The sequence below is a fragment of the Hyperolius riggenbachi genome, chromosome 4 (genome assembly GCF_040937935.1).
Source record: "Hyperolius riggenbachi isolate aHypRig1 chromosome 4, aHypRig1.pri, whole genome shotgun sequence".
NCBI lineage: Eukaryota > Metazoa > Chordata > Amphibia > Anura > Hyperoliidae > Hyperolius > Hyperolius riggenbachi.
The window spans coordinates 397,325,734-397,352,508 of record NC_090649.1 but is presented as its reverse complement, the minus strand read 5'-3'; the positions used below and the strand labels follow the sequence as shown (position 1 = coordinate 397,352,508).

Below are 26,775 nucleotides of genomic sequence, written 5' to 3'. Positions count from 1 at the left end.
GCAAATTATCCCTTTTCGCCCTTGTTAAGCCAAGCAAGCATCCAGAACCGCTGGTGTATAGCAAGCCTATAGCTTTAAGTTTTACACAGCCATATCAAACCCACATGCACCCTGAGCTGCTTGGTTACTCTGTTGTACTCGTCCAAGCCCTATTTCATACAGCCTTATCAATCCCTGCCATGTACTGATGAGGACCAAAAGTCCGAAACAGGCTGTCTACATGTGGGTTTGATATGGCTGTGTAAAACGTAAGGCTATAGGCTTGCTATACACCAGCGGTTCTGGATGCTTGCTTGGCTTAACAAGGGATAATTTGCTTGCGAACTAAATAAGGGCATGTTGCGGATATTCCTTTGAAGATTTGTACAAAGATTTATTAGATGTCCTAATTGATATGCCAAATTTGTATATAAATTCATAACATGGCAACGAAAAATACATTACCCACATTATTTGTATATTATATACACCCACACACAATGCCACATTGTTTCCAAGAGAACCTTCATAGAATTATTTTTGTTTTTAGTTATTTTCTTTTCTTTGCCTTTCAGTGAGGTTTCCATATTTTATTGACCTAAAAAGGCCCCAGGATCAAGGATTAAATCACACCTGCAATTTGTACTTGCATCCTGAAGAAGATGTGTCTATTGGTGTCTGGTAAGTTGTGACATTTCTTATATATGTGTTGATTTTATTTTTTATAGTTCAATCATACTTCAATGTGTTTAGTGCACACATTCAGTAAGAGATATCCCGAGAGATCCTTTGGTGACGGACCTATATAGTGGTCTAAAGGCTACATACATACCCTACACTAAACAAGGCTGAAAAGCCACTGGCTGAGAATTCAGCCATGTACAAGTGTTCCCCAAGCTCACTTAAATATTCAGCATGCCAGATCTTTACAGTGGTGTGAAAAACTATTTGCCCCCTTCCTGATTTCTTATTCTTTTGCATGTTTGTCACACTTAAATGTTTCTGCTCATCAAAAATCGTTAACTATTAGTCAAAGATAACCTAATTGAACACAAAATGCAGTTTTAAATGATGGTTTTTATTATTTAGTGAGAAAAAAAAACTCCAAATCTACATGTCCCTGTGTGAAAAAGTGATTGCCCCCCCTTGTTAAAAAATAACTTAAAGGTGGTTTATTACACCTGAGTTCAATTTCTGTAGTCACCCCCAGGCCTGATTACTGCCACACCTGTTTCAATCAAGAAATCACTTAAATAGGAGCTATTTGACACAGAGAAGTAGACCAAAAGCACCTCAAAAGCTAGACATCTTGCCAAGATCCAAAGAAATTCAGGAACAAATGAGAACAAAAGTACTGTAATTGAAATCTATCAGTCTGGTAAAGGTTATAAAGCCGTTTCTAAAGCTTTGGGACTCCAGCAAACCACAGTGAGAGCCATTATCCACAAATGGCAAACACATGGAACAGTGATGAACCTTCCCAGGAGTGGCCGGCCGACCAAAATTACCCCAAGAGCGCAGAGAAAACTCATCTAAGAGGCCATAAAAGACCCCAGGACAACATCTAAAGAACTGCAGGCCTCACTTGCCTCGTTTAAAGTCAGTGTTCATGACTCCACCATAAGAAAGAGACTGGGCAAAAACGGCCTGCATGGAAGATATCCAAGGCGCAAACCACTTTTAAGCAAAAAGAACATTAAGACTCGTCCCAATTTTGCTAAAAAAAAACATCTCAATGATTGCCAAGACTTTTGGAAAAATACCTTGTGGACCGACGAGACAAAAGTTGAACTTTTTGGAAGGTGCGTGTTCCGTTACATCTGGCGTAGAAGTAACACAGCATTTCAGCAAAAGAACATCATACCAACAGTAAAATATGGTGGTGGTAGTGTGATGGTCTGGGGTTGTTTTGCTGCTTCAGGACCTGGAAGGCATGCTGTGATAGATGGAACCATGAATTCTACTGTCTGCCAAAAAATCCTGAAGGAGAATGTCCGGCCATCTGTTCGTCAACTCAAGCTGAAGCGATCTTGGGTGCTGCAGCAGGACAATGACCCAAAACACACCAGCAAATTCACCTCTGAATGGCTGAAGAAAAACAAAATGAAGACTTTGGAGTGGCCTAGTCAAAGTCCTGACCTGAATCCTATTGAGATGTTGTGGCATGACCTTAAAAAGGCTGTTCATGCTAGAAAACCCTCAAATAAAGCTGAATTACAACAATTCTGCAAAGATGAGTGGGCCAAAATTCCTCCAGAGCGCTGTAAAAGACACATTGCAAGTTATCGCAAATGCTTGATTGCAGTTATTGCTGCTAAGGGTGGCCCAACCAGTTATTAGGTTCAGGGGGCAATTTCTTTTTCACACAGGTCCATGTAGGTTTTGAGTTTTTTTTTCTCACTAAATAATAAAAAACATCATTTAAAACTGCATTTTGTGTTCAATTATGTTATCTTTGACTAATAGTTAACGGTTTTTGATGAGCAGAAACATTTGAGTGTGACAAACATGCAAAAGAATAAGAAATCAGGAAGGGGGCAAATAGTTTTTCACACCACTGTATATGAGAGCAACCCCAAGCCCTTTGTTCCTCTCCTTACCCCATCTGCTAGAAACTGCTCCATCTTTGCCCTGTCATCCCTTCTCCCTTCCTCATAGTAACAGTATAGCTCTTGTCCCCCGCAGTGCTGTTTGGTCCTGATGGGTGACACTAATGCATTTTCCTTTAGAAGACTTGTGAGCCCTTTAGGACTTTAGAGCCCATCTAGTTCCACAGAATGGAAAATGTTAGTCTAGTAAATTCCTAAGGCACTAGGAAAGTAATTGCTAAGGTTCAATGCTGAATTTCATGTAAGATCATAGGTGATCTTGCAGTTGTTGCTTTGATGTTTTGCAAATTGTCTTCTGAGGTTGCAAACGTGAGGCTTTCTGAAACAAACACAGACAAACAAACACAGAACATTTATATCGCGCTTTTCTCCTGGCGGACTCAAAGTGCCAGAGCTGCAGCCACTAGGGTGCGCTCTATAGGCAGTAGCAGTGTTAGGGAGACTTGCCCAAGGTCTCCTACTGAATGAGTGCTGGCTTACTGAACAGGCAGAGACCCGAGATTCGAACCCTGGTCTTCCGTGTCAGAGGCAGAGCCCTTAACCATTATACTATCCAGCCACCACATGAAAGCCCAGAAGACACAGAATGAAGGCTCATTTCCCTCATGAGGACACTTTAATAAGATAGAGGTGCTAAATGGGGTCTGGCCAATCAAACAACAAAGTGAATTAACCCTTTGCACACTTGCACACAAATACTAATTGAAACATCAGCCTCCAGGCATGCCGGACCTTAGCAGATGACATGGAGCCGCTGTACACACACTGACTTGACTCACAGTTCTCAGCTAAGGCACTCTTTATCGTCTGCCACAGCTGAGGTCAAACCAACCTGCGTACGTAGCTTTAGGGTGCACCACTACAGCATACTTCTACTCGTACCATACGCACACAACTAGAGCTGTGTAAATGCTGACAGTGGTTACAGGACTGTGAGAGAGAGCGCTGGAATTAACCCTGGTGACAAGGATTGCAAGACACTAAAGACACAATCCAGGCTCATCCCCCTAATTAGTACACTTAAATCAGATGGATGTGCTAAGGGGGTATAGCCAATCAAACAGCAAAGTCGATTAATCTTATACTCAGTCAGTGGTGTTCTGCAAAATACATTAATATAATAACAAGTTTGCAGTTTAAGCTTTCAATTTAAACCAGTAGCTTTTCTTTTAGGACTGCTATGTAGTGTCCATTATTACTGTAGGCATACAATAAACTTTCTGAGACCTTTGTTAGAATTAGCATCACAGTCTTTAAAATAAGATGAGACAGCAAGCTGATAAACTGAGGTTATATCATTGTAAAGCCTTCACATAAACCCTGGGACTTTATAGTGGGCCATGGCCTCTGCAATTCAGCCACTCTACAGTTAGCATGACATTTCCAGGATGTCAGCAGGCCTAAAATACTGGTAGTGAGAAACCAGTAATGACAGTAAAAAGACTAAGCCATGCCCTGTCCTCCAGTTATTGTTTAATTCAAACAAGTTCATTTGATGTATGTCTAGGCAATTTTCAATCCAAAGTCTTCCTCCCCCTCTTAGAAGAGTAGGGATTTAGGTTTCTTGTAAAAACACTGCTAAATATATTAAATGTTGGCTAGATATCAAACTTATGCTGCTTTGTGAACTGTACTGCTCAGTGGCCTCCCCACATACCTAAGATGAGCAGTATTCTGGGAGGTCACCTCCAGAAGAAGGGACGCAGGAGAGGTTGTTACCGGTCCTTAACACATCATACTCTCATAGGAGTCAAAGATTGGAAGTGGTGCTGACATCTGAGGGAGGGGTGATAAGCAGGCTCTAAAGGTGGCCACACACCATACAATTATTGAAATATCTGTTCAATTTTTCTGACTGATTGTAACATTGTAACATTTCAAAAATATGACCAATGTACCACACACCTATGTTCAACTTTTCCCCAGTTATGATAAAAATGATTGGGAACTCTGAGAAAATTGCTAGGGTGTGTATATTAATAAATTGACAATCCAACACACACCATACAATCTTTAGTAGAAACTGAAGAGAAATATCTGGCATGCCGGATCGATTTAAATCGGGAAACGGGATTAAAAACGGGAAATTCGATTGGATTTTTCAGTCGAATGGAAAAAAAAAAAAGTTTAGATTTTTTTTTTTTCCGAGAGATACGATCGTTTTTATCGAATTGCTGTAAAATCGGATCATAATGTATTGTGTGTGGCCATCTTCAGAGTATGCCCAAGAGAGCCAACACATCTTTGGGTTAATGCACAGCGCAGTGGTGATCATGTGACCATTGCTGTATAGATCAAAATTATGGTATTTAGAAGTCCCTTTACAAGCTTAAGCTTATATAACTGCTCTTCAGGAAACTCTAAAAACAATGTTGTGCATTATAAAAACTTGCACAGCAGTATAAATGCCAACAACTTACTGTATATTGAAGCCCTTGTTTTTGGAGTCTAGATACTATGAAATGTGTGAGATGCTGTGGCAATTTAAAGCCCCTGTTCAGATATGTTAGTGCCCATCAGCTCTTTCACCGTTGTCCTGGTAGTTTGCACCTGTTCATCCTTCCATGGGAGCCCAGCTGCCTCCACTGATGAGGTTACATGGCCACCGTATAGCTCACCCTACTGATACTTCCCTCCTAGAGTCTTACAGCAATGAGTTATTTGCCTAGGAACTGGCTAGAGGTAAGTCCACTTTATGTAATTGAAAAGCCATTTGTTGTGTGAGATATAAAATAAATCACATAATGTATGATGAAAGGATTTCAAACTTTTTACATCTAATAGCAGGCATTGCAAAAGAAAATAAAGTCCAGTTTTTTTTTTTACCACGTATGTTCTTCTGTGTGACTCCCTCTCATAGCTCTTGGGACAGAGTTACCTGCTTAGCTGCAGTTTACAGCTTTGTTTTTTAGCTGAGCTTTTTGGCATGAACAGACCCATAAAAAAGACCCCTGGTCAGAAAACTCAGGAGCTACCCAGAGATAGGTTTCATTATTACTGTCGCTCTGATTGCAAACATCCTAAATTCCATGGTCATGTTTAGGAGAACTGATGGAGAAATATGTGATTTGTTTGATCAGTTAAAGGATTTGCAAAGCTCTGTTTTGCTGTGATCACATTCTGCTTAAAGAGACTCTGTAACAACAAAAACCTCCCCTGGGGGGTACTCACCTCGGGTGGGGGAAGCCTCCGGATCCTAATGAGGCTTCCCACGCCGTCCTTTGTCCCACGGGGGTCTCGCCGCAGCCCTCCGAACAGCCGGCGACTGTGCCGACTGTCAGTTCAATATTTACCTTTGCTGGCTCCAGCGGGGGCGCTGTGGCGACTTTCGGCATGGAAATAGACGGAAATACCCGATCTCCGTCGGGTCCGCTCTACTGCGCAGGCGCCGGAGACTTGCGCCTGCGCAGTAGAGCAGACCCGACGGCGATCGGGTATTTCCGCCTACTTCGGCGCCGAGAGGCATCAGAGCGCCTGCGCAGGAGCCAGGAAGGTAAATATTGCGTCACCGCTGCACGGAGGGCTACAGCGAGACCCCCGAGGGACGCAGGACGGCGTGGGAAGCCTCATTAGGATCCTGAGGCTTCCCCCACCCGAGGTGAGTACCCCCCAGGGGCCGTTTTGTCGTTACAGTTCCTCTTTAAAGGAAACCTGAGATGATAAAAAGATTTGATACTTACCCGGGGCTTCCTCCACCCCCATGAGCACGGATGCGTCCAACGCCAGTCTGCTCTTCTAAGCATGCGTTGCCCCTCTGCTCATGACTAGCAAATCAGAGACTTGCGTATCTATCACCTGACCAAACTGATCACATGCTTTTCCATGAGTTTGCTTAGATGTAACCATCACTAATTGCAAAGTGCAGCCAGTTAATTGGTATAGGTTTACCAATTTTTCTCCTCCGTTAAGAAACCTTGAACACATTCGACTTGATTTGCAAGATTTTTCTTGTATTGTAGATCCCCAAACAATGTAAAAAATCCTGAAAACCTAGCCTGGAATTATTAAACAATTTCTAGTATTATGTGGCAGAGTCGCTCGCTAAAAGCTGGGTGAATTAGCGGCTGTGTTGACTTTTGCAATTTAATATGGCACAGGTACTGTTTCCCCGAAAATTAGACAGACTTATATTAATTTTTCCTTCAAAAGATGTGCTAGGGCTTATTTTCGGGGAGGTCTTATATTTTGTGGGGGGTAGCGAGATCCCCCTTGTGTATGGCCAGATCCCCCCTCGTGTGTAGCCAGCTGAAGGCAGCTAGTTTCACCATAACCGCACCTCCGTATACAGGAAGTAAACAGTGATGTCACTTTCTGTATACGGAGGTGCTGTTACAGTAAAGCCCTAGCTGCCTTCTCTACAGTTTACCACTGATCTTGCGGTTTGAATAATGCGGCCGGGCAGTGAGCACGGGGACCTGAGTTTCTGAAGGTGGGGGCCAGCGGTAGGTAAAGCGGCGGAAGGGGGATGGGACAGGAGACTTCCACTGCTACTAGGGCTTATTTTAGTGGGAGGGCTTATATTTTGAGCAGGCTCTAAATATATGCTAGGGCAGGCATGGGCAAACTTGGCCCTCCAGCTGTTAAGGAACTACAAGTCCCACAATGCATTTGCCTTTATGAGTCATGACTGGCTGTAAGACTCCTGCAATCCATTGTGGGACTTGTAGTTCCCTAACAGCTGGAGGGCCAAGTTTGCCCATGCCTGTGCTAGGGCTTACTTTAAGGGGAGGTCCTACTTTCAGAGGAAACACAATAGTCTTCGAGTTAGGAACGCCCCAACCTACAAATGACCCACTGATAAAAATGTCCTAAAAATGGGAATAAGTAAAAAAAAAAAAGACTTTTTGCTGCTACACTATACGTACACTATACGATATAGTGATTACCAAGCTCTGCATACACATTTTAAAGCAAACTTTTAATCTAGCGCTGGGACTAGTGTACAGTAGGAAGCACAAATTGGGACAGAGGGGCAAAGTTGATACAAAGGGACACATGGAGGCAGAGGTGACACAGTGGGGGGCAGATGTGGCACAGAGGGGGATACTGGAGGCACAGAGAAGATGCATTGGACAGAGATGGTACAGAGTTCCGATCTAATAACGGATTCAGTTTAAGACTGAACCTTAATGTCCCTATCTTGCTCGGTAACCGGAGACTACCTGTATTAAGTCAATCCAGGGTTCTTGGTCAATGGTTCCTCTAAGGTCCCTTTATAATATGTACCATATACCCAAAATTCATAAAAGCCCTACCAAGCTCCTGAGTAGACCTATAATAGAAGGTATGGACTATATCTCTTATAATTTATTCACTCTCTAACCCAGAGCACTAGGGCTTTTGCCAGGGACTCTCAGCAAGTCCTTGACATATTGAGAAGTTTTATGTTGAAAGACGGTTATCTGTGGACGTCCCTTGATATCAGCTCCCACTATACCTCCATCCCCCATCAGGATAGTCTACAGGCAGTCCAGTATTTTCTTTTAGTCAGTCCAGGCCTAGTTTCCAAGATCGGCTATAGCTAGAAGTTATCTTAAAGGAGTACTGTAAGGGGGTCGGGGGGAAAAAAAAAAAAAAGAGTTGAACTTACCTGGGGCTTCTAATGGTCCCCAGCAGACGTCCTGTGCCTGCGCAGCCATTTACCAATTCTCTGATCCCCGCCTCCGGTTCACTTCCGGAATTTGCAGTCACAAACCATTGCGCCTGCGTGGCCGAGTCCTCGCTCCCCCTGACATCACTGGGAGCGTACTGCGCAGGCCATACTACCTTTAATAAATGAAGCCCATTTAGTTTGTATTGGGCGACTAAGCTGAACTCTTGTGATTGTAGGCACACCATTCCTGCAGTTCTTTGGAAAGATGCTCAGGGAAAGGACCTTGCGTGGTATGAAGAAGTGATGTCTACAAGCTATCCTGTCATTCTTTACTTACATGGCAATGCAGGCACACGGTGAGTACTTCTTATATATACTGTGGACTATACTGTTTTTAATAATCCTATCTTTGATTCAATAAAAAGTAGTGCGATTAGTATCAGTGGTTGTTGCAGTGATTTTGTGGTTTACTGGTTGCGTTCCATAGCTATATATCATATGTCATTGGGTGGGGAAGTGCTGAGACCCTTGAATATGTTCGGCCCATATCGCGCTATATACTAATTCCAGCCAGAGGTATAATAATTCCCTCTGAATTTTTTATTAGTATTCCATTTTTTTACTCATTTCTTTCTACAAGCATGCTAATTTAGAAACCCATAATGCACCCATGCTCTAGCCTAGAGGTTTCTAGTTCCTATTCCTTGCCTTCATACACTCAAAATCTGTATGTGTAGCCTGTGCCGCTTTCATGCAATGTGCGTAAAATGGAACCATATTAGGGTTTCCTTGGTTTGCACTCTTTGATGCCTAGCATGCTTGTAAAAGTTTATGAAGGACTCACCACACCATGTGTACGGGAAGTGTAGACCTCTGTAGATTTTTCCAGCAAATAGTTTGAAGGGTCAATATATTATGAAGGTGGTCATAAGCTAGGTCATTTGGATTGGGGTAGAAGGTGTGGTGTATGAAGTGAAGAGATTTTATCAGAAATTAATATTGTAGCCAAGTCACAATGTGTACAGAGAACAAATGATGGATGGCACCCTTGATGTGGCCCATGTTTTTCATCAGTCTCCAAAATGGCTTAATTTCTTCTACAATAATTGGTTTTGAGAACTAGGCCATTATAAACTGCAGTTTGTAATGGTTTGCTTCAGTCACAAATTGTTGCAGTAGATTTTGAAATAACTTAAAAATGATTGCGGTAAAGCTTCCCACTGAGGCTTCTCTCACATTATCCAATTCAGATGGCCATGTGCTCTTAACGTAGCACTCGGCATCTGCGTTGCTCTCGGTTCTTGTCTGTTGCTGTGCTGATCCCATTCAATGACAATGAATAGTTCAGTGCTGCATTTTGCCGCCAAAAATGCATGCACCCTATGCACTTCTCACTGTATGTGCTGGCTTATTGCATACTATACAGTTTGCTGAAATGCACACATCAATACATATAGAGTGAACAAGGCCTTTTATTCCAGGAGTTCCAGTAAAGATTTCTGGGATCTACAGGGTTCAGCATCTCTTTTAGATCACTTTCCTGTAGTCCTGGCTGTGTTATCCCTCTCTCCCCAGTTGTTGAAGGCAATTCTGCATCACTCTTCTGACCATCTTTGGGGTCTTGCCCTGATAACTGGAGGCTGCAGCTGAAACTGAAAGGAGAGTAGTATCTCTTCCTCTGAGTCCTGACACACTTTAGTGGAGGCGAATTACCCTGATCAAAATTGCTGTCACTTAGTGAGTCATTTTTTTGCAATCTGTTGGGTTTAATACAGAGTTACTGTCTTTGCTGAACTCCTCAAAGTTGTCCTCATGTGACTTGCACAGAATTCTGTACACTTTCTCTGTAGAAATGGCACGTAGAACGGAGCACAGTTTTCAGTGCAAACACAGAAGCTAATATGAAAACAAACCTTTAAGCATGAAACTTCTTCTATACACAATACTACGTGCACCTAAATAGATGCACTATATGCTAAATATACTCAGCACTATCATTTACACCAATATATGCCTACTGTAGCAAATAATATATACTACACACTTCAGGGTTTATGTAGTAAACTGTTAAGCGGAATGACAAACGTTAAGTTTTACCTTACGATAAGTAGAGCATAATGCATTGCATGTAATGTATTGCTTTATGTTCTACTCATCGTCCTGTAACAATTTCTGCTTAACGCATTTTATTGCATACACTCCATTCTCACTTATACACTGTACCTATATGTAACGATACATACAATACTACAGTGTACATACTACACTGCACTAAATGTAGTACAATATACTTGAAGGGAACCTAAAGTAAGCATAAAAATAGTTTCACTTACCTGTGGCTACTACAAGTCCCCTGCAGCCGCCCTGTGCCTACAACATCACAGAACGATCCTCCAGTCCCCCGCAATGACTAAGTTTCAATTTTGGCGACAGAACCAGTTGCCGGTCACTGCGCCTGTAAATGGGGCTGCAGAGCAGTCATTTTTGACACACTTTTTCAACTTTCTGACATTGCACCTTATATACCTACAAAATCTGGACATGACCTGTACATTTGTTCATTGGTTGTGTGCCCCTGATATCAGAAGTAGGCGATGGTCATAATAATGTGACTTGATGTGTATACAGTATGCTACACTATACCAAATACAGTATATACTTGAGTATAAGCCGACCCCCCCCCCCCCCCCCCCAAAAAAAAAAATGTACCTAAAAAATGTGGGGAAAAAATGATTGAAGCGAGTATAAGCCAAGGGTAGGATATTTAGCAACGCACTGCAGGCAGTACATTACATGCTCCATGCCATTATACTGCAATGCACACATTGTGAACATTGCATAGGTGGTGCATTTGCAGTGCAGCAAAGTGGCTGTTCTGGAAGGCGCTATAGAAAATAAGGTGCAACGAACGAGCTACGGAGGAATGCTCGCTGCGCGGTCCATTAGCAAACAAACCATGCAGCACTCCTCTTTTGCCAAGGGGGACACTCAGAGTGCAGGGACTCAGAGGACTTGCTACTGTACATTTGGCTCTACTCTGGTGGGGGGTGGTGCGGCAGCATAATGGTAAGCTTGCATCTAATGGGCATTACTGTAATCCGCTATGGGATGCAATGCACATGGCGAGGGGACTCACAGTCCTCACCGTTTAGCCAAGCTACATATATTGCGGTGGCTGGTAGATTGGGGTGGGGGATGTTTGAGTCAGCAACTTCAGCTGACTTGAGTATAAGCCGAGACCACCCACTTTTTTGGTCTCAAAAACTCGCCTCATACTCGAACTGTATACTTAAGGTAATATACTACACTACTGCTGTATACCACACAACATGCTTAAAGAGGCACTGCAGCAACGTATGGTAGAATGTAATACATTATTTAAGATACCCAATTTTATGGTAGTTATTCTGGTTTCAGCATCAGATATGTATATAGCTGTATTGGGATGTAACTAAGTGATAGTTAACCTTGGCTATTTAGTAATTCAGCCTTCTGCCCCAGAGCAACCTGAGAGACCAGGTGTTGTTTCTGCTCAATTTGGAACACAACAATCAAACATTGTAGTAAATCTGAGAAAAAAGATTTTACAAGAAGGAAACACTAACTATATTCATATTGTTCATTTATAAATTATTTAAACAGTTTTAACCATTAAATTACATTCAGTAAAAGTTCTTTTTTAACTGCTTCGGGACCAACCATAGTTAAAACTATGCTGCATGTGTGGCTGCCAAAGCCTGATGCTGCTTAGCCAGATGCTGCGTAGCCAACATGTCTGGTGCAGGGCTGCAATAGCATGTCACCGCCAGTACAAAAGACAGCTGGGCTCCGTACCTCGGTCAGGAGCCCATTTCATTGGACAGGCCCCTTTAACCCCACTCACCCAGCAGCATTAGGTCCCTTCTTTTCTGCCCCCCTTTGGGGCCACTAGAGCCAGCTTGTGGATTCTCAAGGCCCCCATCCCCATCTAACATGCTGCCAGGTCACATAGAAGATGCAGGGACAAAGATGGGGAGCACGCAGACTGATGGACGAACAACCTCCCCAACAACTGGCCTTAAACTTAGCTAGAGCTTCCTTAAAGGGAACCTTAACTGAACAGGGGGTAAAGAGTTTCACTTACCTGGGGCTATTACCAGCCCCCTGCAGCAGTCCTGTGCCCTCGGAGCCGCTCTGAAATCCTCCGGTCCCCCGCTGTCACTTAGTTTCGTTTTTGACGACTCACCAGTATTGAATGCGTCCAATAATACGCATGGCGGCCGGCCGACTGGTGAGTCGACAAAAACGAAACTTAAGTGACAGCGGGGGACCGGAGGTTTCCAGAGCGGCTCCGAGGGCACAGGACTGCTGCAGGGGGCTGGTAATAGCCCCAGGTAAGTGAAACTCTTTACCCCCTGTTCAGTTAAGGTTCCGTTTTAAGCCCCCTTGAGGCCGCCCAGTCCCTCGCCATCTCTCCAGAGGCTCTTATCCCCCGCAGCACGGCCCGGTAGCCTGGCCGAGTCGCACATCGTTGCGCATGTGCAGCCCGGGCCACGTGCGCTCCCCAGTCGCACTCTTTGCCAGAACCTTTCTCTGCAGTAGTACGGCCAAGCGCAGAATGACCCCAACCACGGGAGCGTGAAAAGGGAGCACACGTGGTGAGGTGCGACTCGGCTGGGCTTTTGGGCCGTATTGAAGGACAGGAGCCACCCGGGGAGACTGCAAAGGACTGAGTGCCCTCAAGGGAGCTTAAAGAAAACCTGAACTGAAAATTAAAAGTCAAAATCAACATGCACAAGTCATACTTACCTTCCGTGTACTCTACTTATCAATCTTTTTCCTCTCCTGCGTCCTGTTCGGCCACTGTGGTCAATGAAATTCTCTGTCCTCCATTTTGAAAATGGCCATTACCCCATAACCGCTTCCTGGTCAGCACACAGTTAAACTGTAACATCGCCCACTTCAGCCATTGGGAAACATGGACACATCTGTTCTCCTTTCAGCTGTAACTGACAGCAACTGATATATTTCAGTTCTGACAAAATTAGATCATTGTCAGAAAAAAATGGTGAGCTTCTGAGAGGAACTGATGGCAAGGTAACTATGTAATGTTCATTTGAAGTTACCTCATGTGTTTATTTTAAATAATTTTACTCAGTACAGGTTCCCTTTGAGGAATCCTTAGGATAGTATGGTGTCTGAGATATCTTTCATCTCAGGTGCTCCTTAAGGTGCCTATAGACGCATCGATTACCTGCAGATTCAATCACTCTGATCAATTGGAATCCATTCCCAAAAATGTCTAAAAGATCAAATTCAGCTTTTGTTTGAAGTATCGATTGTATTGGATAAAAGATCTAGGTTGATTGGGGGCAGGGCTGGAGTGGCGGTAGCTCGACAGCCCATAGAGTTGCTTTGCTTTGAATAGTACAGTGTTTCAGCACTATCGATTTTCAGTAGATTCCCTGCTGGAATCTATTGAAACACAATGTGGTTTGTGTGGTAGGAATCCACTCCTTTCTGAAGAGGTTCCTTTCAGAGAGGAATTTGTTTTTGATCATTGGGTGGAAATGTATATGTGTTTGGCTTGTTTTAGGGTTGGTTCACACGGACGCTTGGCGGCGTTTACCGCCAAGCGTTTGGGACTCGTTGGCGAATTGCTCCCATTCAAGTGAATGGAAGCGTTTAGCATTGCTCGGTTACTGGTGACTGGCAAACGCGGCATTCCGATCCCGATTTAACGCATCATTTCAGCCGGCCCTCGAAGCCGCATGCAGCTTCTGGGGTCGCTTAGCCGCCGCGTCTTCATGTCCTCTGCAGGGATGAGAAATGCCGATTGCGACGGGAAGCAGACGATCACCGTACCGCCGCCCCCAAACAAGACGTCACAGGACGACGCGGCTTCCAGCTGCCCTGATGCCGCCAAACGTCCATGTGAACCTGCCCTTAGGCTATGGTAGGAGTGGCAAGTAGTGACAGCAGGTAGTAACACACGGAATGAGCTAGTGGTTGGCATAAAATGACAGTATGCAGATAGCAACGGCAGATAGTGACATTCAGCTGCAATTGACAGTAGATAAACATATGGGGACAGCAGACGGTGACACATGATGACACAGAGACAGGAGGTAACTAATGACTGCATGTCGTGACGTAGTGGCAGTATATAATAAGCAGGTAGCAACAGCAGATAATTACATATTGGCGGAAGGTGCTGATATAACAATGGCAGGTAGTGAAAGGCAGGAAGGGATAGCAAATGGCTATATACGGACTAGAGGCAGTGATAGGCAAGCAGTAACAGCAGTAGCTGTAGTAAAGAGGTTGTGATTGGGAGGCACAATTGGCACTTACCCTCTCAATCAGCACTTGCAGTGAGCGTTGTGGGAGGTTTTCCACAATGCATCACTGCTGAATATGCAAATAGTCCCTTTGTTCTCCCTGAAAGCTAACCACACCTCCAGAACCGCTGGAATGCAATGATGTGTCGGCTTGTTAATTGTACAGAGCCACAATAGTCCAACAGGCATACAGACTTGTTGGCCATGATTAATGCATTCAGCAGTTATGCGGTGTGGGAGTCCTCATATGCTCACTCCAACCCGAAGAATTGCAAATGCCTTCTTTGTGGGTGCTGTCATATCTGATTACAGGTTAACTTCTGATTCACTCTCATGTTATCATAGGAGAGGGACTAACACAGCAGTAAAGAGCTCTACTACACTGTCTCACATAAAATCCACGTTTGTACACCTGTAATTGGCAGTTAGAACCGTGGGAACTATAATCAGCAAATATTTGCTGTAAGTGAAGATTTGTATTTGGGTTTGTTGCAGCCATTTTTGAGTGGAAAACTCTGTAACTTTAATCTAAACAATGAAAATGAGATTCTAAATGAAATATTTTGTGCTTTTTGTTTGCTAAGATTGATACTGTAGTTTTGTTCACTTTTTGATATGTATATATTTTTCCCTTGCTTCACACAGAGGAGGAGACCACAGAGTTCAGCTCTATAAGGTAAATAGCATTTCTCTTCCTCTGCATTTTTGCTGATAGATACATTTCTGCACTTTCAAGTCCTAGACTTTTGTCTCTTTAGTATTTTGTCACTTGGGAAGAAATTTTCAGCCATCTGCGAAACTAAAAGGAGAACTTGATGCCAGTTTGCTGATGAAATGTTTTTGTAAAGCCACAGTCTGACCCAAAATTAGGCCATTCTTATGATCATAATCATAGAACAGGGCCAGATGTCACACTGTCTGGAAGAGTTTTTCTTATCACAGATAAGGAGGAGGGCATTTTCATTTATTCAAACATTGCTTTTTTAGCGGATTGCAGCAGCAGACTAACAGAACAGTGTGCTCAGTCCCTTTCTCCCAGTTGCCTCCTGGCACTCACTAACAAAGGCAAGTAGGCAGGATGGGGGGGGAAATACACCTCATGGCTAGGTTTTGACTAGTTCAGCACTGCCCTGCATTGCTCAAAGCTGCCTTTTTTGTAGTGGAGTTTTCCCTTGTGCCACCTATTGTGAGTATAGTTAAGGGGGCTTAGCGTTAGGTGTAGGTTGGGAATTTAGTGTTATGTGTAGGTAGGGGATTTAGTGTTAGGTGTTGGTTGGTGGTGTAAGTGTTAGGGGGTTTAGTGTTTGGTGTAGGTAGGTAGTTTGGTGTTAGGTGTAGGTAGGGGGTTTAGTGTTAGATGTAGGTAGGTAGTTTGGTGCTAGGTGTGGGTAGGTAGTTTGGTGCTAGGTGTAGGTAGGGGGTTTAGTGTTAGATGTAGGTAGGGGGTATAAGTGTTAGATGTACGTAGTAGGGTAGCTAGTGTTATGCATAGATAGGGTAGGATTTGTTAGAGGTTAGGCTGAGAGGTAGGTTAGCATTAAAAAGTACAAATTTTACACAGACAAGTCTATACAAATGAACAGAAATGAGCAATAAATTGCTGAGCATCTTTATAACCTGTGATGGCAGCAACACCCAGAGAAAGGCTATCATAAAAATCCCTAAATCCCATTGCAAATGTGCACAAGGAAGTACTTGGGCCAAGACTCATGACTTTGCTTCTCAAGCATTGCTGTGGATCACCAGAACATACTTAAGTAAAATGATGTCAGTAAGCTGATGCATTTTACTGATGCAGTGCTGTAAAATGCATATTGTCTTGTCACTAACTGTCCCTCAGAGGGGCTAATAATCGAGTACCTACATGTTGCCTTAAAGTCCCTGAAACTGGGGGAATAAAAATCCACATCATGGCTAGGTCTGACTAGGTCAGTACTGCCCTGCATTGCTCAATGCTGCTTTTTGCGTAAGGGCCATGAACCTGCATATCGCTGTGGTATATGTCCTGTGCACAAGTATGATAGATCTAGAGCAACTGATAGCTTGGCAAGGTAAAGAGTTTTTTGTACTGTGGCAAATACATTTACAAACTTAAGGAAAGTTTAGATACCATCACTACTTGTAATACTTTGAGTCAGTGAACCAGAATAAAGTATGCTGAGAACGTATTGAAACCTAAACATCAGCTTTGTAGCCAGATAAGTAGATATTAACCTTTACACTAAATACCTGTCTAATGGAGGCTGGCATTTGCAGACTGTCCCTTTGTGTTTGTTTTAGAGCATAATACATAGAAAAAACACTGTATGTGAGGCTAGTAGCTTGCAGTTTGTGAATAAGACGTTAGAAGCTTCCATAAGTCCAGTATTAATTTTTCAGCAGATTTCACATAACCTGAATGCTACAGAAGATAAGACAGGAGTGGTGCAGTACTGAGTAAATAAGTCACTATGTTCTTATTATGGTAACAGTTGCTGCATTAGGCTTGCCATTCACTTGTCAGCCAAAACATTAAACCACTTGCTGTCAAAACATTCTGGCCCATTGAGGCACGGACTCCACAATTGTTCTGTGAATCTGGCAATACTGTTAGCAGCAGAGATGTTTCATGAGATGTAAATAATTTGGATTTGCATTACAATTTCATGTAAATTGTAGCAGCTTGAAATTGAAGCAGTCAAATATCAAATAGTAGACCATTTACATGAGATTTGAAGGCAAGTCAAAATTATCTGTATATCTTTGACCATCTCTGGTTAGCAGCAGACCCTTTACATCCTGTATGTTGAAAGGTGGGGCTCTTTTGACCTTAAAAGACCACTATCATGAAAAAACTAAGCAGTTCAAATCTGACAGAACCGACAGGTTTTGTGCCAGTCCGTCTCTTCAAGGGGGATTCTCAGGGTTTTCTTTGTTTTTAACAGCATTTCCTGAACAGCAGTTGCAAAGTCTGACAACATAGAGAGGCCGGCTGGTATCTTACTATTTTGGCAGTTAAACTGCTGTTCAGAAAATGCTGTTGAAAACAAAGAAAACACTGACAGTCCCCCAAGAGGAGATGGACTGGCCCAAAACCTGTCGGTTCTGTCAGATTTTAACTGCCTGCTTTTTCGCGATAGTGGTCCTTTAAAGTAAGTGGTACATGTCAAAGTATCATCAATATGATGAAGAAAATAAGATCCATCCTACCAGACGGCCTTCTTCCATTGCTCCAGGCTCAACACTGACCTACCCCATTGTAGGCACGTTCGGTATCAAACAGCAGTAGGCATAGGCACTCTTGAGAAGATTATGTGCACTGTGTGTTCTGATACATCTACCTCATTACTAGCATTACCAGATTTCAGCAATCTGTGCTACAGTAGCTCTTCTGTGGGGTCCGACCAAATGGCCTTTACTCCACTCCCCGTCCCATGTCAGTGAGCCTTGGATACCCTTAACCCTGTCACTTGTTCACAGATCGTCTTCTTTTTGCAGATAGTAACCACTGCATACTGGACACCCCACTAGATTTGCCATTTTGGAGATGTTCTGACAAGGTTGTTAGGTCATCATAATTTAGTCCTTGGAGTTACAGATTGCTTAGTAATCTCATGGTGAACCAGAACGTCTAGGAGTGTGCAAGGGGCTTAAAATCCACCAAAAGAGCTTTTTGGTATTTTTTGTCCCCTTACACACTTCTGAGAGTCCTGGTTCAGCATGAGTTGCCTGAGCAATCTGGAACACTGAGTGTTTCAAGTAGAGCCACATCCATCCATGACATGCACTGATGTGGACCATCCAGTTTGGAATAGTCTGTATGAATGTTGTATTATTGTGGCTCTGTACAGGTAACAAACTGACACATCCTTGCATTCCAGCAGTTCTGGCGGTGTGTTTTGGCTTTCTGGGAAAACAAAGGAATGATTTGCATATTTAGCAGTGATGCATTGTGGGAGACCTAATATGCTTGCTCACTCCAACCTGAATAATCACAAATACGTTCTGTTTTTAGAAGATGAATTTCAGTTTAGTCCTCGTGAAAGTTCCTCAGATTCTTATACTTGCTCTATATTTCTGCTTCCAACACACCACCTTAAAAGAATCGATGAACTGTACACCTGGCTGTTTATTAAATCCCATTCCTCGAAGTGACATTGTGATGGCCTTTCTTCACTTAACAGTGGTTTTAGCATTGAGGCTGATTGGTGTATGACTGCTTTAAAGCCAAATTCCAGGGAGAAAAAATGACTAGTAGCGATGGTGAGGAGTTAGACCATTATCTTTTTTTTTCCCCCTTTTATTTGCGGTCCTGTGTCCTTCTCTGTGAAAACGGCTATCATGTTCTGTCCAGACTGTAGTAGGGATGGAAATCTCTCAGAATGGAGAAAAGTTGAGCCTTGTGCGCACGCTCATGTGTGTTGCCCAAGGTGATCATCAGTTGATAGTTTTGGGTCACAAAGTACAAATAACCATAGACAGAGGCACTATGCTTGAGTAGAGCAAAGTGTGTGTGTGTGTGTGTGTGTGTGTGTGTGTATGTGTATATATATATATATATATATATATTTGTGTGTGTATATATAGACATAGACACCCACGTTCCTTTGCCATTTATCAAGTTGTCATGCTTGATTTGATAACCGCACCATGGAACAGCTTTGCTGATGCTGAATTTTCGATCAAGATTATCACGACCAATCGTCTCTATCAACAAAAATCTATTATGTGCACAGGGATTTAGCCCACCAAATAGATTTATGAAGATCCCAGGAATGAGTTGAAGGCAAATCTTTTCAGTGAGGCCACAGGCAGCAATACAATTCTCCAAATGTTTCAAATCCCTTTTCTACGTATTGGACATTTAAAATGACTAACAATTGTGGATTTTGGCTTCAGTTACATTATGAATGCTGGATGCTGACTCTTATGTCTTCTTACTAGGTTCTCAGCTCAATGGGTTTCCATGTTATTTCATTTGACTACAGAGGTGAGTCCTATTTTCATGTCTTTCAAGCTGACCTCCCTTTGCTAAGGGCTTATGTCACTGAGTGACCAGAGTAACAAGTAAACGTGGAGATTAAAAGACATAATTAAAATAGAAATGTCTCGTGATCTGTAACAAGAGAATCTAAGTCACATGTTTCTTCTTTATTTGTCAAGTAGATTATTTTCCACTTGCAGTGTTTAATTAAGACGATTTCAACAAATAAGCACATTCTTCAGCATGTGTTACGTGACCTCTGTTTTGCCAGGATCATCAAAATGATCACTAAGGAATAATCTGAGTAACTTTATTGATACGTTTCCTTTATGTGTGAAGTAGTTTTAGCTGAGATAGCTGCCTGTCTGCTTTTTATAGTGCTGATTGTTTGAGATAAATATCAAGATCTATCTAAATATAGAAAAACCTTGTGACATTTGTGACATTGAAATTCTGATAGCAGAGCAGATTAATTAGCTGAAATAGAGTTTATTGGAGGACAGCTGGCAGCTCGCTGTAGGCTTCTTGGTATCGGTTCCTGTTCCTGCTATCAGGGTTGGCAGTGTTGTGAGTAGTGTGACCTTGATCAAACTCTGACCAATAAACAAGGATGATGCTGCACCCAATATGACAAGTACAGTGGGTCCAAGTTTGTCTTATCAACAGATGATGTATTATTATTTATTGTTATGCGCCTGACCATGTACACATTTTATGATGTTTTGTTCATATTTCTGTCAATCACTGCTTCTAGCATTATGTATTTTATATGGCTGATTAAAATATTTGCCATAGTTAGATAAACGGAGTTTAATAGCTTTTAGAGAACAATATGGAAGCAATGCAAGCAGCATCACAGGGCCCTTTCACAATGCAGGTTGCGTTGCAATTTAAATCCTATACTATATTTGAGACTTTCTTTCTCGTTGTGGCCACACTCCCATCCACGCAGCCGTATTACGCCTGCACAAGTATGGTCCACGCATGCCCAGCAGAGCAAAGCCACTCATGCACAGAGGGAAAAAAAAGCTGTGCACAAGTGGAAGCAGGAGTATGTTCAGAGGGACCCAGCGCTGAAACAGTGGGCACCAGAACGACTTCCCTCTACTGTTTTTAACCACAGTATTTCATTTCTCTTCCCGCATCAGGTACACTGTAAGGTGTTCAGGAATGTCGAGATTATTAAAACTTTTTGGGCCAAAATGACTTTTGTGTTTGTTTTTGACAATTTTTTTTTTGTCCATTTATGTCTGGGGAGATATCTCTTATCTTGCCAAGCTATGCACACGTGACAACCTGTTAGTCTTGGCAGATTTTTGACAACCAGTTGCTTTGTCCCCAGGTGGTGCACAGAGCCCTTCTGCCTATCCTGCCATCTCCTCTCCATAGGGCAGTATGTGCCTCATGGCCAAGCCCAGCATGCTTGTACTGTTACAGAACTGCCAAAACACTGTTGGCAGAAACAAGCTTGATGCTTTCAGCCGCATGAAATCTAATGTCAAATAATACACCGTCAGTGTATTATTTGAAACAGTCATGCAAAAGTGAAGTCTTGTCACCTTTTATTGGATGGATTTAAGGTACATACAGAGTACCATTAATATCGCCTGTCAGGGTCGAGTGCAATCTTACTGGTGCAGGGAAGGAGCACTGTACAGACATGTCTCTAAAGGCCCATACACACGGGCTACAACTGTTGCTGGAAACACATGGCGCGCGCATGTTGCGGCAACAGGTCCTCCATGTGTATGAGGCGCGCGCGCGCAACTGTTGCTAATCAGAGCTGTCTCCAGGCGATTGACTTGTTCAATCCCCGGCAACAGCTGTTGCAGCAACCGTCCCTAATCTCAAGTCGGTGCGGTCGTGTGTATGCTAGTCTCTAGCAACTTTTGTGAGTCCGACAGTTGATTGAACTTGCGACAGAAGTTGCTGAGCAACAGTTTCCGCTATGTTGCAGACAGGTTGTTGCCGCGTGTATACAATCGTTGCTTGTATACAACTGTCGTTGCTGGAGACTTTCAACTGTTGCTTGTCTCCATGCAACTGCAGACATCCGTGCCTCGTGTGTATGTAGCTTAAGAAGGGGGAGGAGGGACGATGGTGCAGCACATGATTGAGTAGCATTCAAGCTTTCGATGGATGAGGGAAACCATGCATTGGGGGGTTGCTGCTGTTTAAAGGTCTGGTGTCTTTTATCACTAAATGGGCTTGGAGCACACCTGTACACTTGATTCTTGGCTGAGACAGCCACAAATGGCTGCGTTTGTAGATGTACATAGCTTTACTGTAAATAGGAAGTACTTATAAATCCTTATTATTCCAATTTACATAGGACTTCAGTGTTCTCCCCAGAAATTTTTTACCTGCTGGGTGGCATGAAAAAGTAGTCAGGTGGCATGAAAAAGTAGCCGGGTGAGGTGAGATGAGAATGCAAGGCCAGTGCTTCTGTGAGCAACTCTGCTTACAGCATAGGAGGAGGTGAGCCGATGACAGCCGGGTGGTTACCAAAACTAGCCGGGTGGAGCACCCGGCTAAAAGAGCCTGGGGAGAACACTGGACTTTGAATAATGTTAACCATAAATTATGTGCATTCAGTCTGGAATCGTATTTAATCTAAAGCAAGGCATACTCTTTAGTGTGTATGCATGTGTGTTTGCAAGCGTGCGCGCACCCACATTTATATACATGCATACACTGTTAACTGGAGTAGCAGCAGCCCCACCATAATTGGCATAAGTTCTTAATTATTTTCCTATCAGCTCCTTCATGCAACTAACTGTGTACTGCATGCATCTAACTGTGTACTGTAATTGGCTGGTCCATAAAAAATGACTTAAAGAGTAACTCCGACCAAGAATTGAACTATCCCAATCCTTAGCTGATACCCCCTTTTACATAAGAAATCTATTCCTTTTCACAAACAGACCATCAGAGGCGCTTTACAACTGATATTGTGGTGAAACCCCTCCCACAAGAAACTCTGAGGACCGTGGTACTCCTGGCAGTTTCCTGTCTGTGAACCTTGTTGCATTGTGGGAAATAGCTGTTTCCAACTGCCTAAAAAGCAAGCAGCAGCTAAATCACCTGCCAGCAGTAAAAATATCACCATGTGGTAAATGTCAAAATGTAAATCAGGGAGAGGAAAGATTTTACAATGGGCAAACACTAATCATTTATACATAATTATTGTAAAAATGAAGCACTTTGTTATTACATTATTTTCACTGGAGTTCCTCTTTACAGGACAACTGAAGCGAGAGGAATATGGAGGCTGCCATACTTACTTTCTTTTAACAATGCCAGTTGCCTGGCTATCCTGCTGATCCTCTGCCTCTAATACGTTTACCCACAGACCCTGGACAAGCATGCAGCTAATCAGGTGTTTCTGACATTAATTTCAAATCTGACAAGATTAGCTGCATGCATGTTTCTGGTGTGATTCGGACACATCTGCAAATAAATCAGCAAGGTAGCCAGGCAACTGGTATTGTTTCAAAGGAAATAAATATGGCAGTCTCTCTATTCTTCTCCCTTCATTTGTCCTTTAACTCTCAGAACACGATTCAGCCTCATGCAGAAATGGTCAGAGATGCTTTTACTGTCTTGCTTCTGGGTCATTGTGCGAAGTGTCAATGCTCATTAGGTCACATGCTAAGCATTGCTTTCCCACAGCTGGTTTCTTTCTGCATATGAGGCGGGTGTTTTTGTTGAGACACAGTACTTACTGAATCACAGGAATCAGTGGGGTGGTACTTACTGAATCACACTGAAAACCGTGGTGATGTGCATGTTTATAAGAGTGAGAACTAGTGACTGTTGTCCCTCAAGCCCTCGCCATGTCTAATATATGCAACGGCCAGAGATACAGATAGGTGCAAGTAATACACATTTTAAAACCTGCACAGAGCTAACCATAATGTGTAAATGAAGGCATCGGTGTTAGGATTTGATCAACTTCAGTTGTCCAAAATGATAATTTGTGATAGTTTCAGGTCAGTTTACAGAGTTACTTACTTTACCTCCCTAGCGTTATTGATGAGCCTGACTCTTCAAGGGAGAAATAGCTGAAACCAGCAGTTCTAAGGCAGGGTTCCATTTTTCGCTTTAAATTTTGAAATCGTATGCAAATTTTGCTTGCCCTGAAACACTGCCTGTCAAAATTTGTACATGAATGCACATTTTAATGCGATAAACACGTGAAAAACTGCACGTTTTCTGCCAAAAAGCTGAAGAATGAGGACATTGTGGCCAGAGCAGAGACCGATTTTTGTACATGATTTTGTGTTTGAAACTTTTATTATGCTCAGAATGTATACTAGACCCTTGCTGGACACATTTTCTTAAGTTACAGGCAAAAATGTCATGAAAACGAATTGAACCACTTTTTGCTCAGAAATCCAGCAGAAATTGAATTCCAGGGAGGTTAATGTATTTAAAAAAACAGCTTTTCCTGATCAATGTTCTATTGTCAAAACTATCGGCCGGTGTTCCAGCTAGCATACATTGACAAAACAGCATACATTTAAAGTGATATACCCCTTGTTAGTAGAATCAGTGTCCCCTTGCCCGCTCGCTGGGCTGCGGGGTTGGTCCTCGCTTTGCTCTGACAACTTTTTATTCTAACTCTATGTCCACTTGGATAGTGCAGATTGCACATCAGCACACAGGCAGCTAACTGGGGTTGAAAAGGTTAATGCTGCTGATGGGCATTATGGGGTTAATGTATGACCTGCATGACTTTGCACATGCTCAGTAGCATTTGTATGCTATTTTGTCGGGTATGCTAAAATGTTGGAACACCGGCAACAGAGTTGGGCTCCTTTTAAATGATTTGCAAAGTGTGTACATTGGGAAACGAGCCTAAAGGTTACTTTTACTGCATTGTCTATCTGCATGGGGAAAATTGAATCACTGAACTCCTGCAGTATAATAAATGGCTTCTATGGGACCTTCAGGCCACCTTAGAGGTGAAGATCAATCTCAGATCACTTTGAGGCACCTTTCACACTGGCGTGTTGCGTTGGCCTATTTTGCCGCAGGCCAACGCTACAACAATGAAAGTGTATGGGGCTTTTCTTACCTCGTGTGGTGCAATGCGCTCCACGGGAAATGCCCGATTTGCCACAAAAGCAACAGCGTGCACTGAACCGGAAGTTATGCAAGTCTATAGTGACGCAGCTTTCTTTTAATTTTTATGACATACGCATTGCGGCGTGCATGCGCAGAACTGTATTTTTTCAATACACTTCTGCGCAATTCGATGTTTGGCCACAGGAAGTGAGCGCTAGAGAGCCTCACTTCCTGCTTGACTTACAGCCTTAAGGGAAATTACCGCGCATTGCCACCATAATCCCCATGGCTATTTTTAGCTTTGCGATGCGTTCAGCACACCGTAAAGCTTTAATACCGGCGGTTAGCAGTGTGAAACTGGCCTGATACTAGAGACTTTTTTTTTTCAAAGTACTTTGAAGAAAACCAGTCCCATCCCAAAGATTTTGGCTGAAAAAATTGCTGGTAATTCCCTGCATGTCACTATTTAAGTTTAGAGCACAAAGAAACCATGTCTGCCATCAGTAAATGCCAGTGAGGAGTAATGCCAGTGAGCACAGACAGGAAAGCTCCTAATCACTTGCTCTTGTATGTGATTACATGTCTGTATTGCCACTGCTAATCTTCCTGTAAAGTTCCGCATTGGCAGCAGTGCTGATCTAGCAAAAAAAAAAAAAACACTCTCTGCAGGGAATGTAAACCAAGTGCCTGACCGCTGAAAACAGGATAAAAATAATCTGCGTCTTCTGACCTTATTCCTCCTGGGGATGAGGAACTGAGAGAGCTCACCGATTTACAGAACTGCTAGACAAGACATTGCTAGCAAGGCTATCGGATGCTGCATTGTAAAAGCTGTTAGTGTATATTTGTTTAGTACATTATTGCATCCATTAAGCGCAAGTTCTAGACCTTACCTGGCGATGCTATCACCCCTCCCACCCCCCAGCTACCCCCAGGTCCAGCTTTACTGTCACTGATGATCGACTGGTGTCACTACAGACAATAGTTGAGTATTAGGGCCCTTTTCCACTAGAGCGATTGTGATTGCTGAATCGCAAAATCGCAAATCGCTAGTGATTTTTAAATCGCTAGAGTTGTTACTTTATCATAAAAATCACGAGAAGTATTTTCCACTACAGTGTTTCGATTTGGAAATCGCTAATCGCAATCGCATGCTGGAGCGATTTTTACAATGATAATGCAATACAAATGAAAATCACAAATCGCAATCGCATAACAGAATTAATGAAAAATCGCAATTGCTGGTGTTTGTGATTTGTGATTGCGATTGCTAGTGGAAAAGGGCCCTTAGTGCCACTAATAGAGATGGCCCAAACGGTTCGCCGGCAAACGGTTCCCGGCAAACTTCGGTGGTTCGCGCTCGCGGAGAAACGGGAACTTTAGCGAAAGTTCGATTCACCCCCATAGTGTATCATTAGGGTCAACTTTGACCCTCTACATCACAGTCAGCAGGCACATTGTAGCCAATCAGGCTACACTCCCTCCTGGAGCCCCACCCCCCTTATAAAAGGCAGGCAGCGTCAGGCTTTACACTCACTCGTGTGCCTGCAGTAATTAGAGAAGGGAGAGCTGCTGTGCAGAGACCTATTGGGAAAGCTTAGTTAGGCTCTTGTAGGCTTGTTAGCTTGCTCCTTACCGTGAAAAGGTACAGTGACTGGTGGTATTAAATATCACACCGCACGCAGTGTGATATTTAATACCACCAGTCACTGTACCTTTTCACGGTACGTGTGTGACAGGTACACATTTGTAATACCCATCAATGCATATACCTACCTGGTGTGTTCAGTGCACCCACCTACCTACTTGAGTGCACGCAGTGTGATATACCACTCCGTGCATACCTGTTAACTGCACCTGTGTGACTGCACATTGTATTAGTCAAGTCAGTGCATATTTTTCACTTCATCCCTTCCCCCCCCCCCAATATGGACAAAACAAAAGGCAGAGGAAGGCCACCTGGCAGGTCTGTTCGAGGTCACGCTGTTGTGATTTCGTGTGGTCCTCGACCAAAGTACAGTGTTCAGAAGAAGGCACGTGCCATCAACCCCCAATATTGTCAGGACGTAGTTGACTATTTAACACAGAACACCTCATCTTTCTCAGCTTCCACATGGAAGCGTGACATATCTTCCTCCTCCTGCTCTGATTCTGGCGGCCCACTAAACACTCAGTCGGCTGCCACCACCAAAGTGCCATCACCCCAGGGCTCATCGGTGTGGACATTTTTTTTGTGTGTCT

General features: G+C 43.1%; 1 protein-coding gene across 2 annotated transcripts in view; it reads left to right on the top strand.

Annotated features, from left to right (window-relative positions):
* ABHD12 (abhydrolase domain containing 12, lysophospholipase) overlaps nt 1-26,775 on the top strand; it is a 1,393,598-nt gene that overhangs the window by 128,927 nt on the left and 1,237,896 nt on the right. For both annotated transcript variants that reach the window (XM_068232243.1, XM_068232242.1), the window contains exons 3-6: nt 555-660; nt 8,418-8,537; nt 15,147-15,177; nt 19,425-19,470. In XM_068232243.1, the coding sequence (XP_068088344.1) occupies nt 555-660; nt 8,418-8,537; nt 15,147-15,177; nt 19,425-19,470 (303 nt within the window). The remainder of the gene's footprint in view (nt 1-554; nt 661-8,417; nt 8,538-15,146; nt 15,178-19,424; nt 19,471-26,775) is intronic.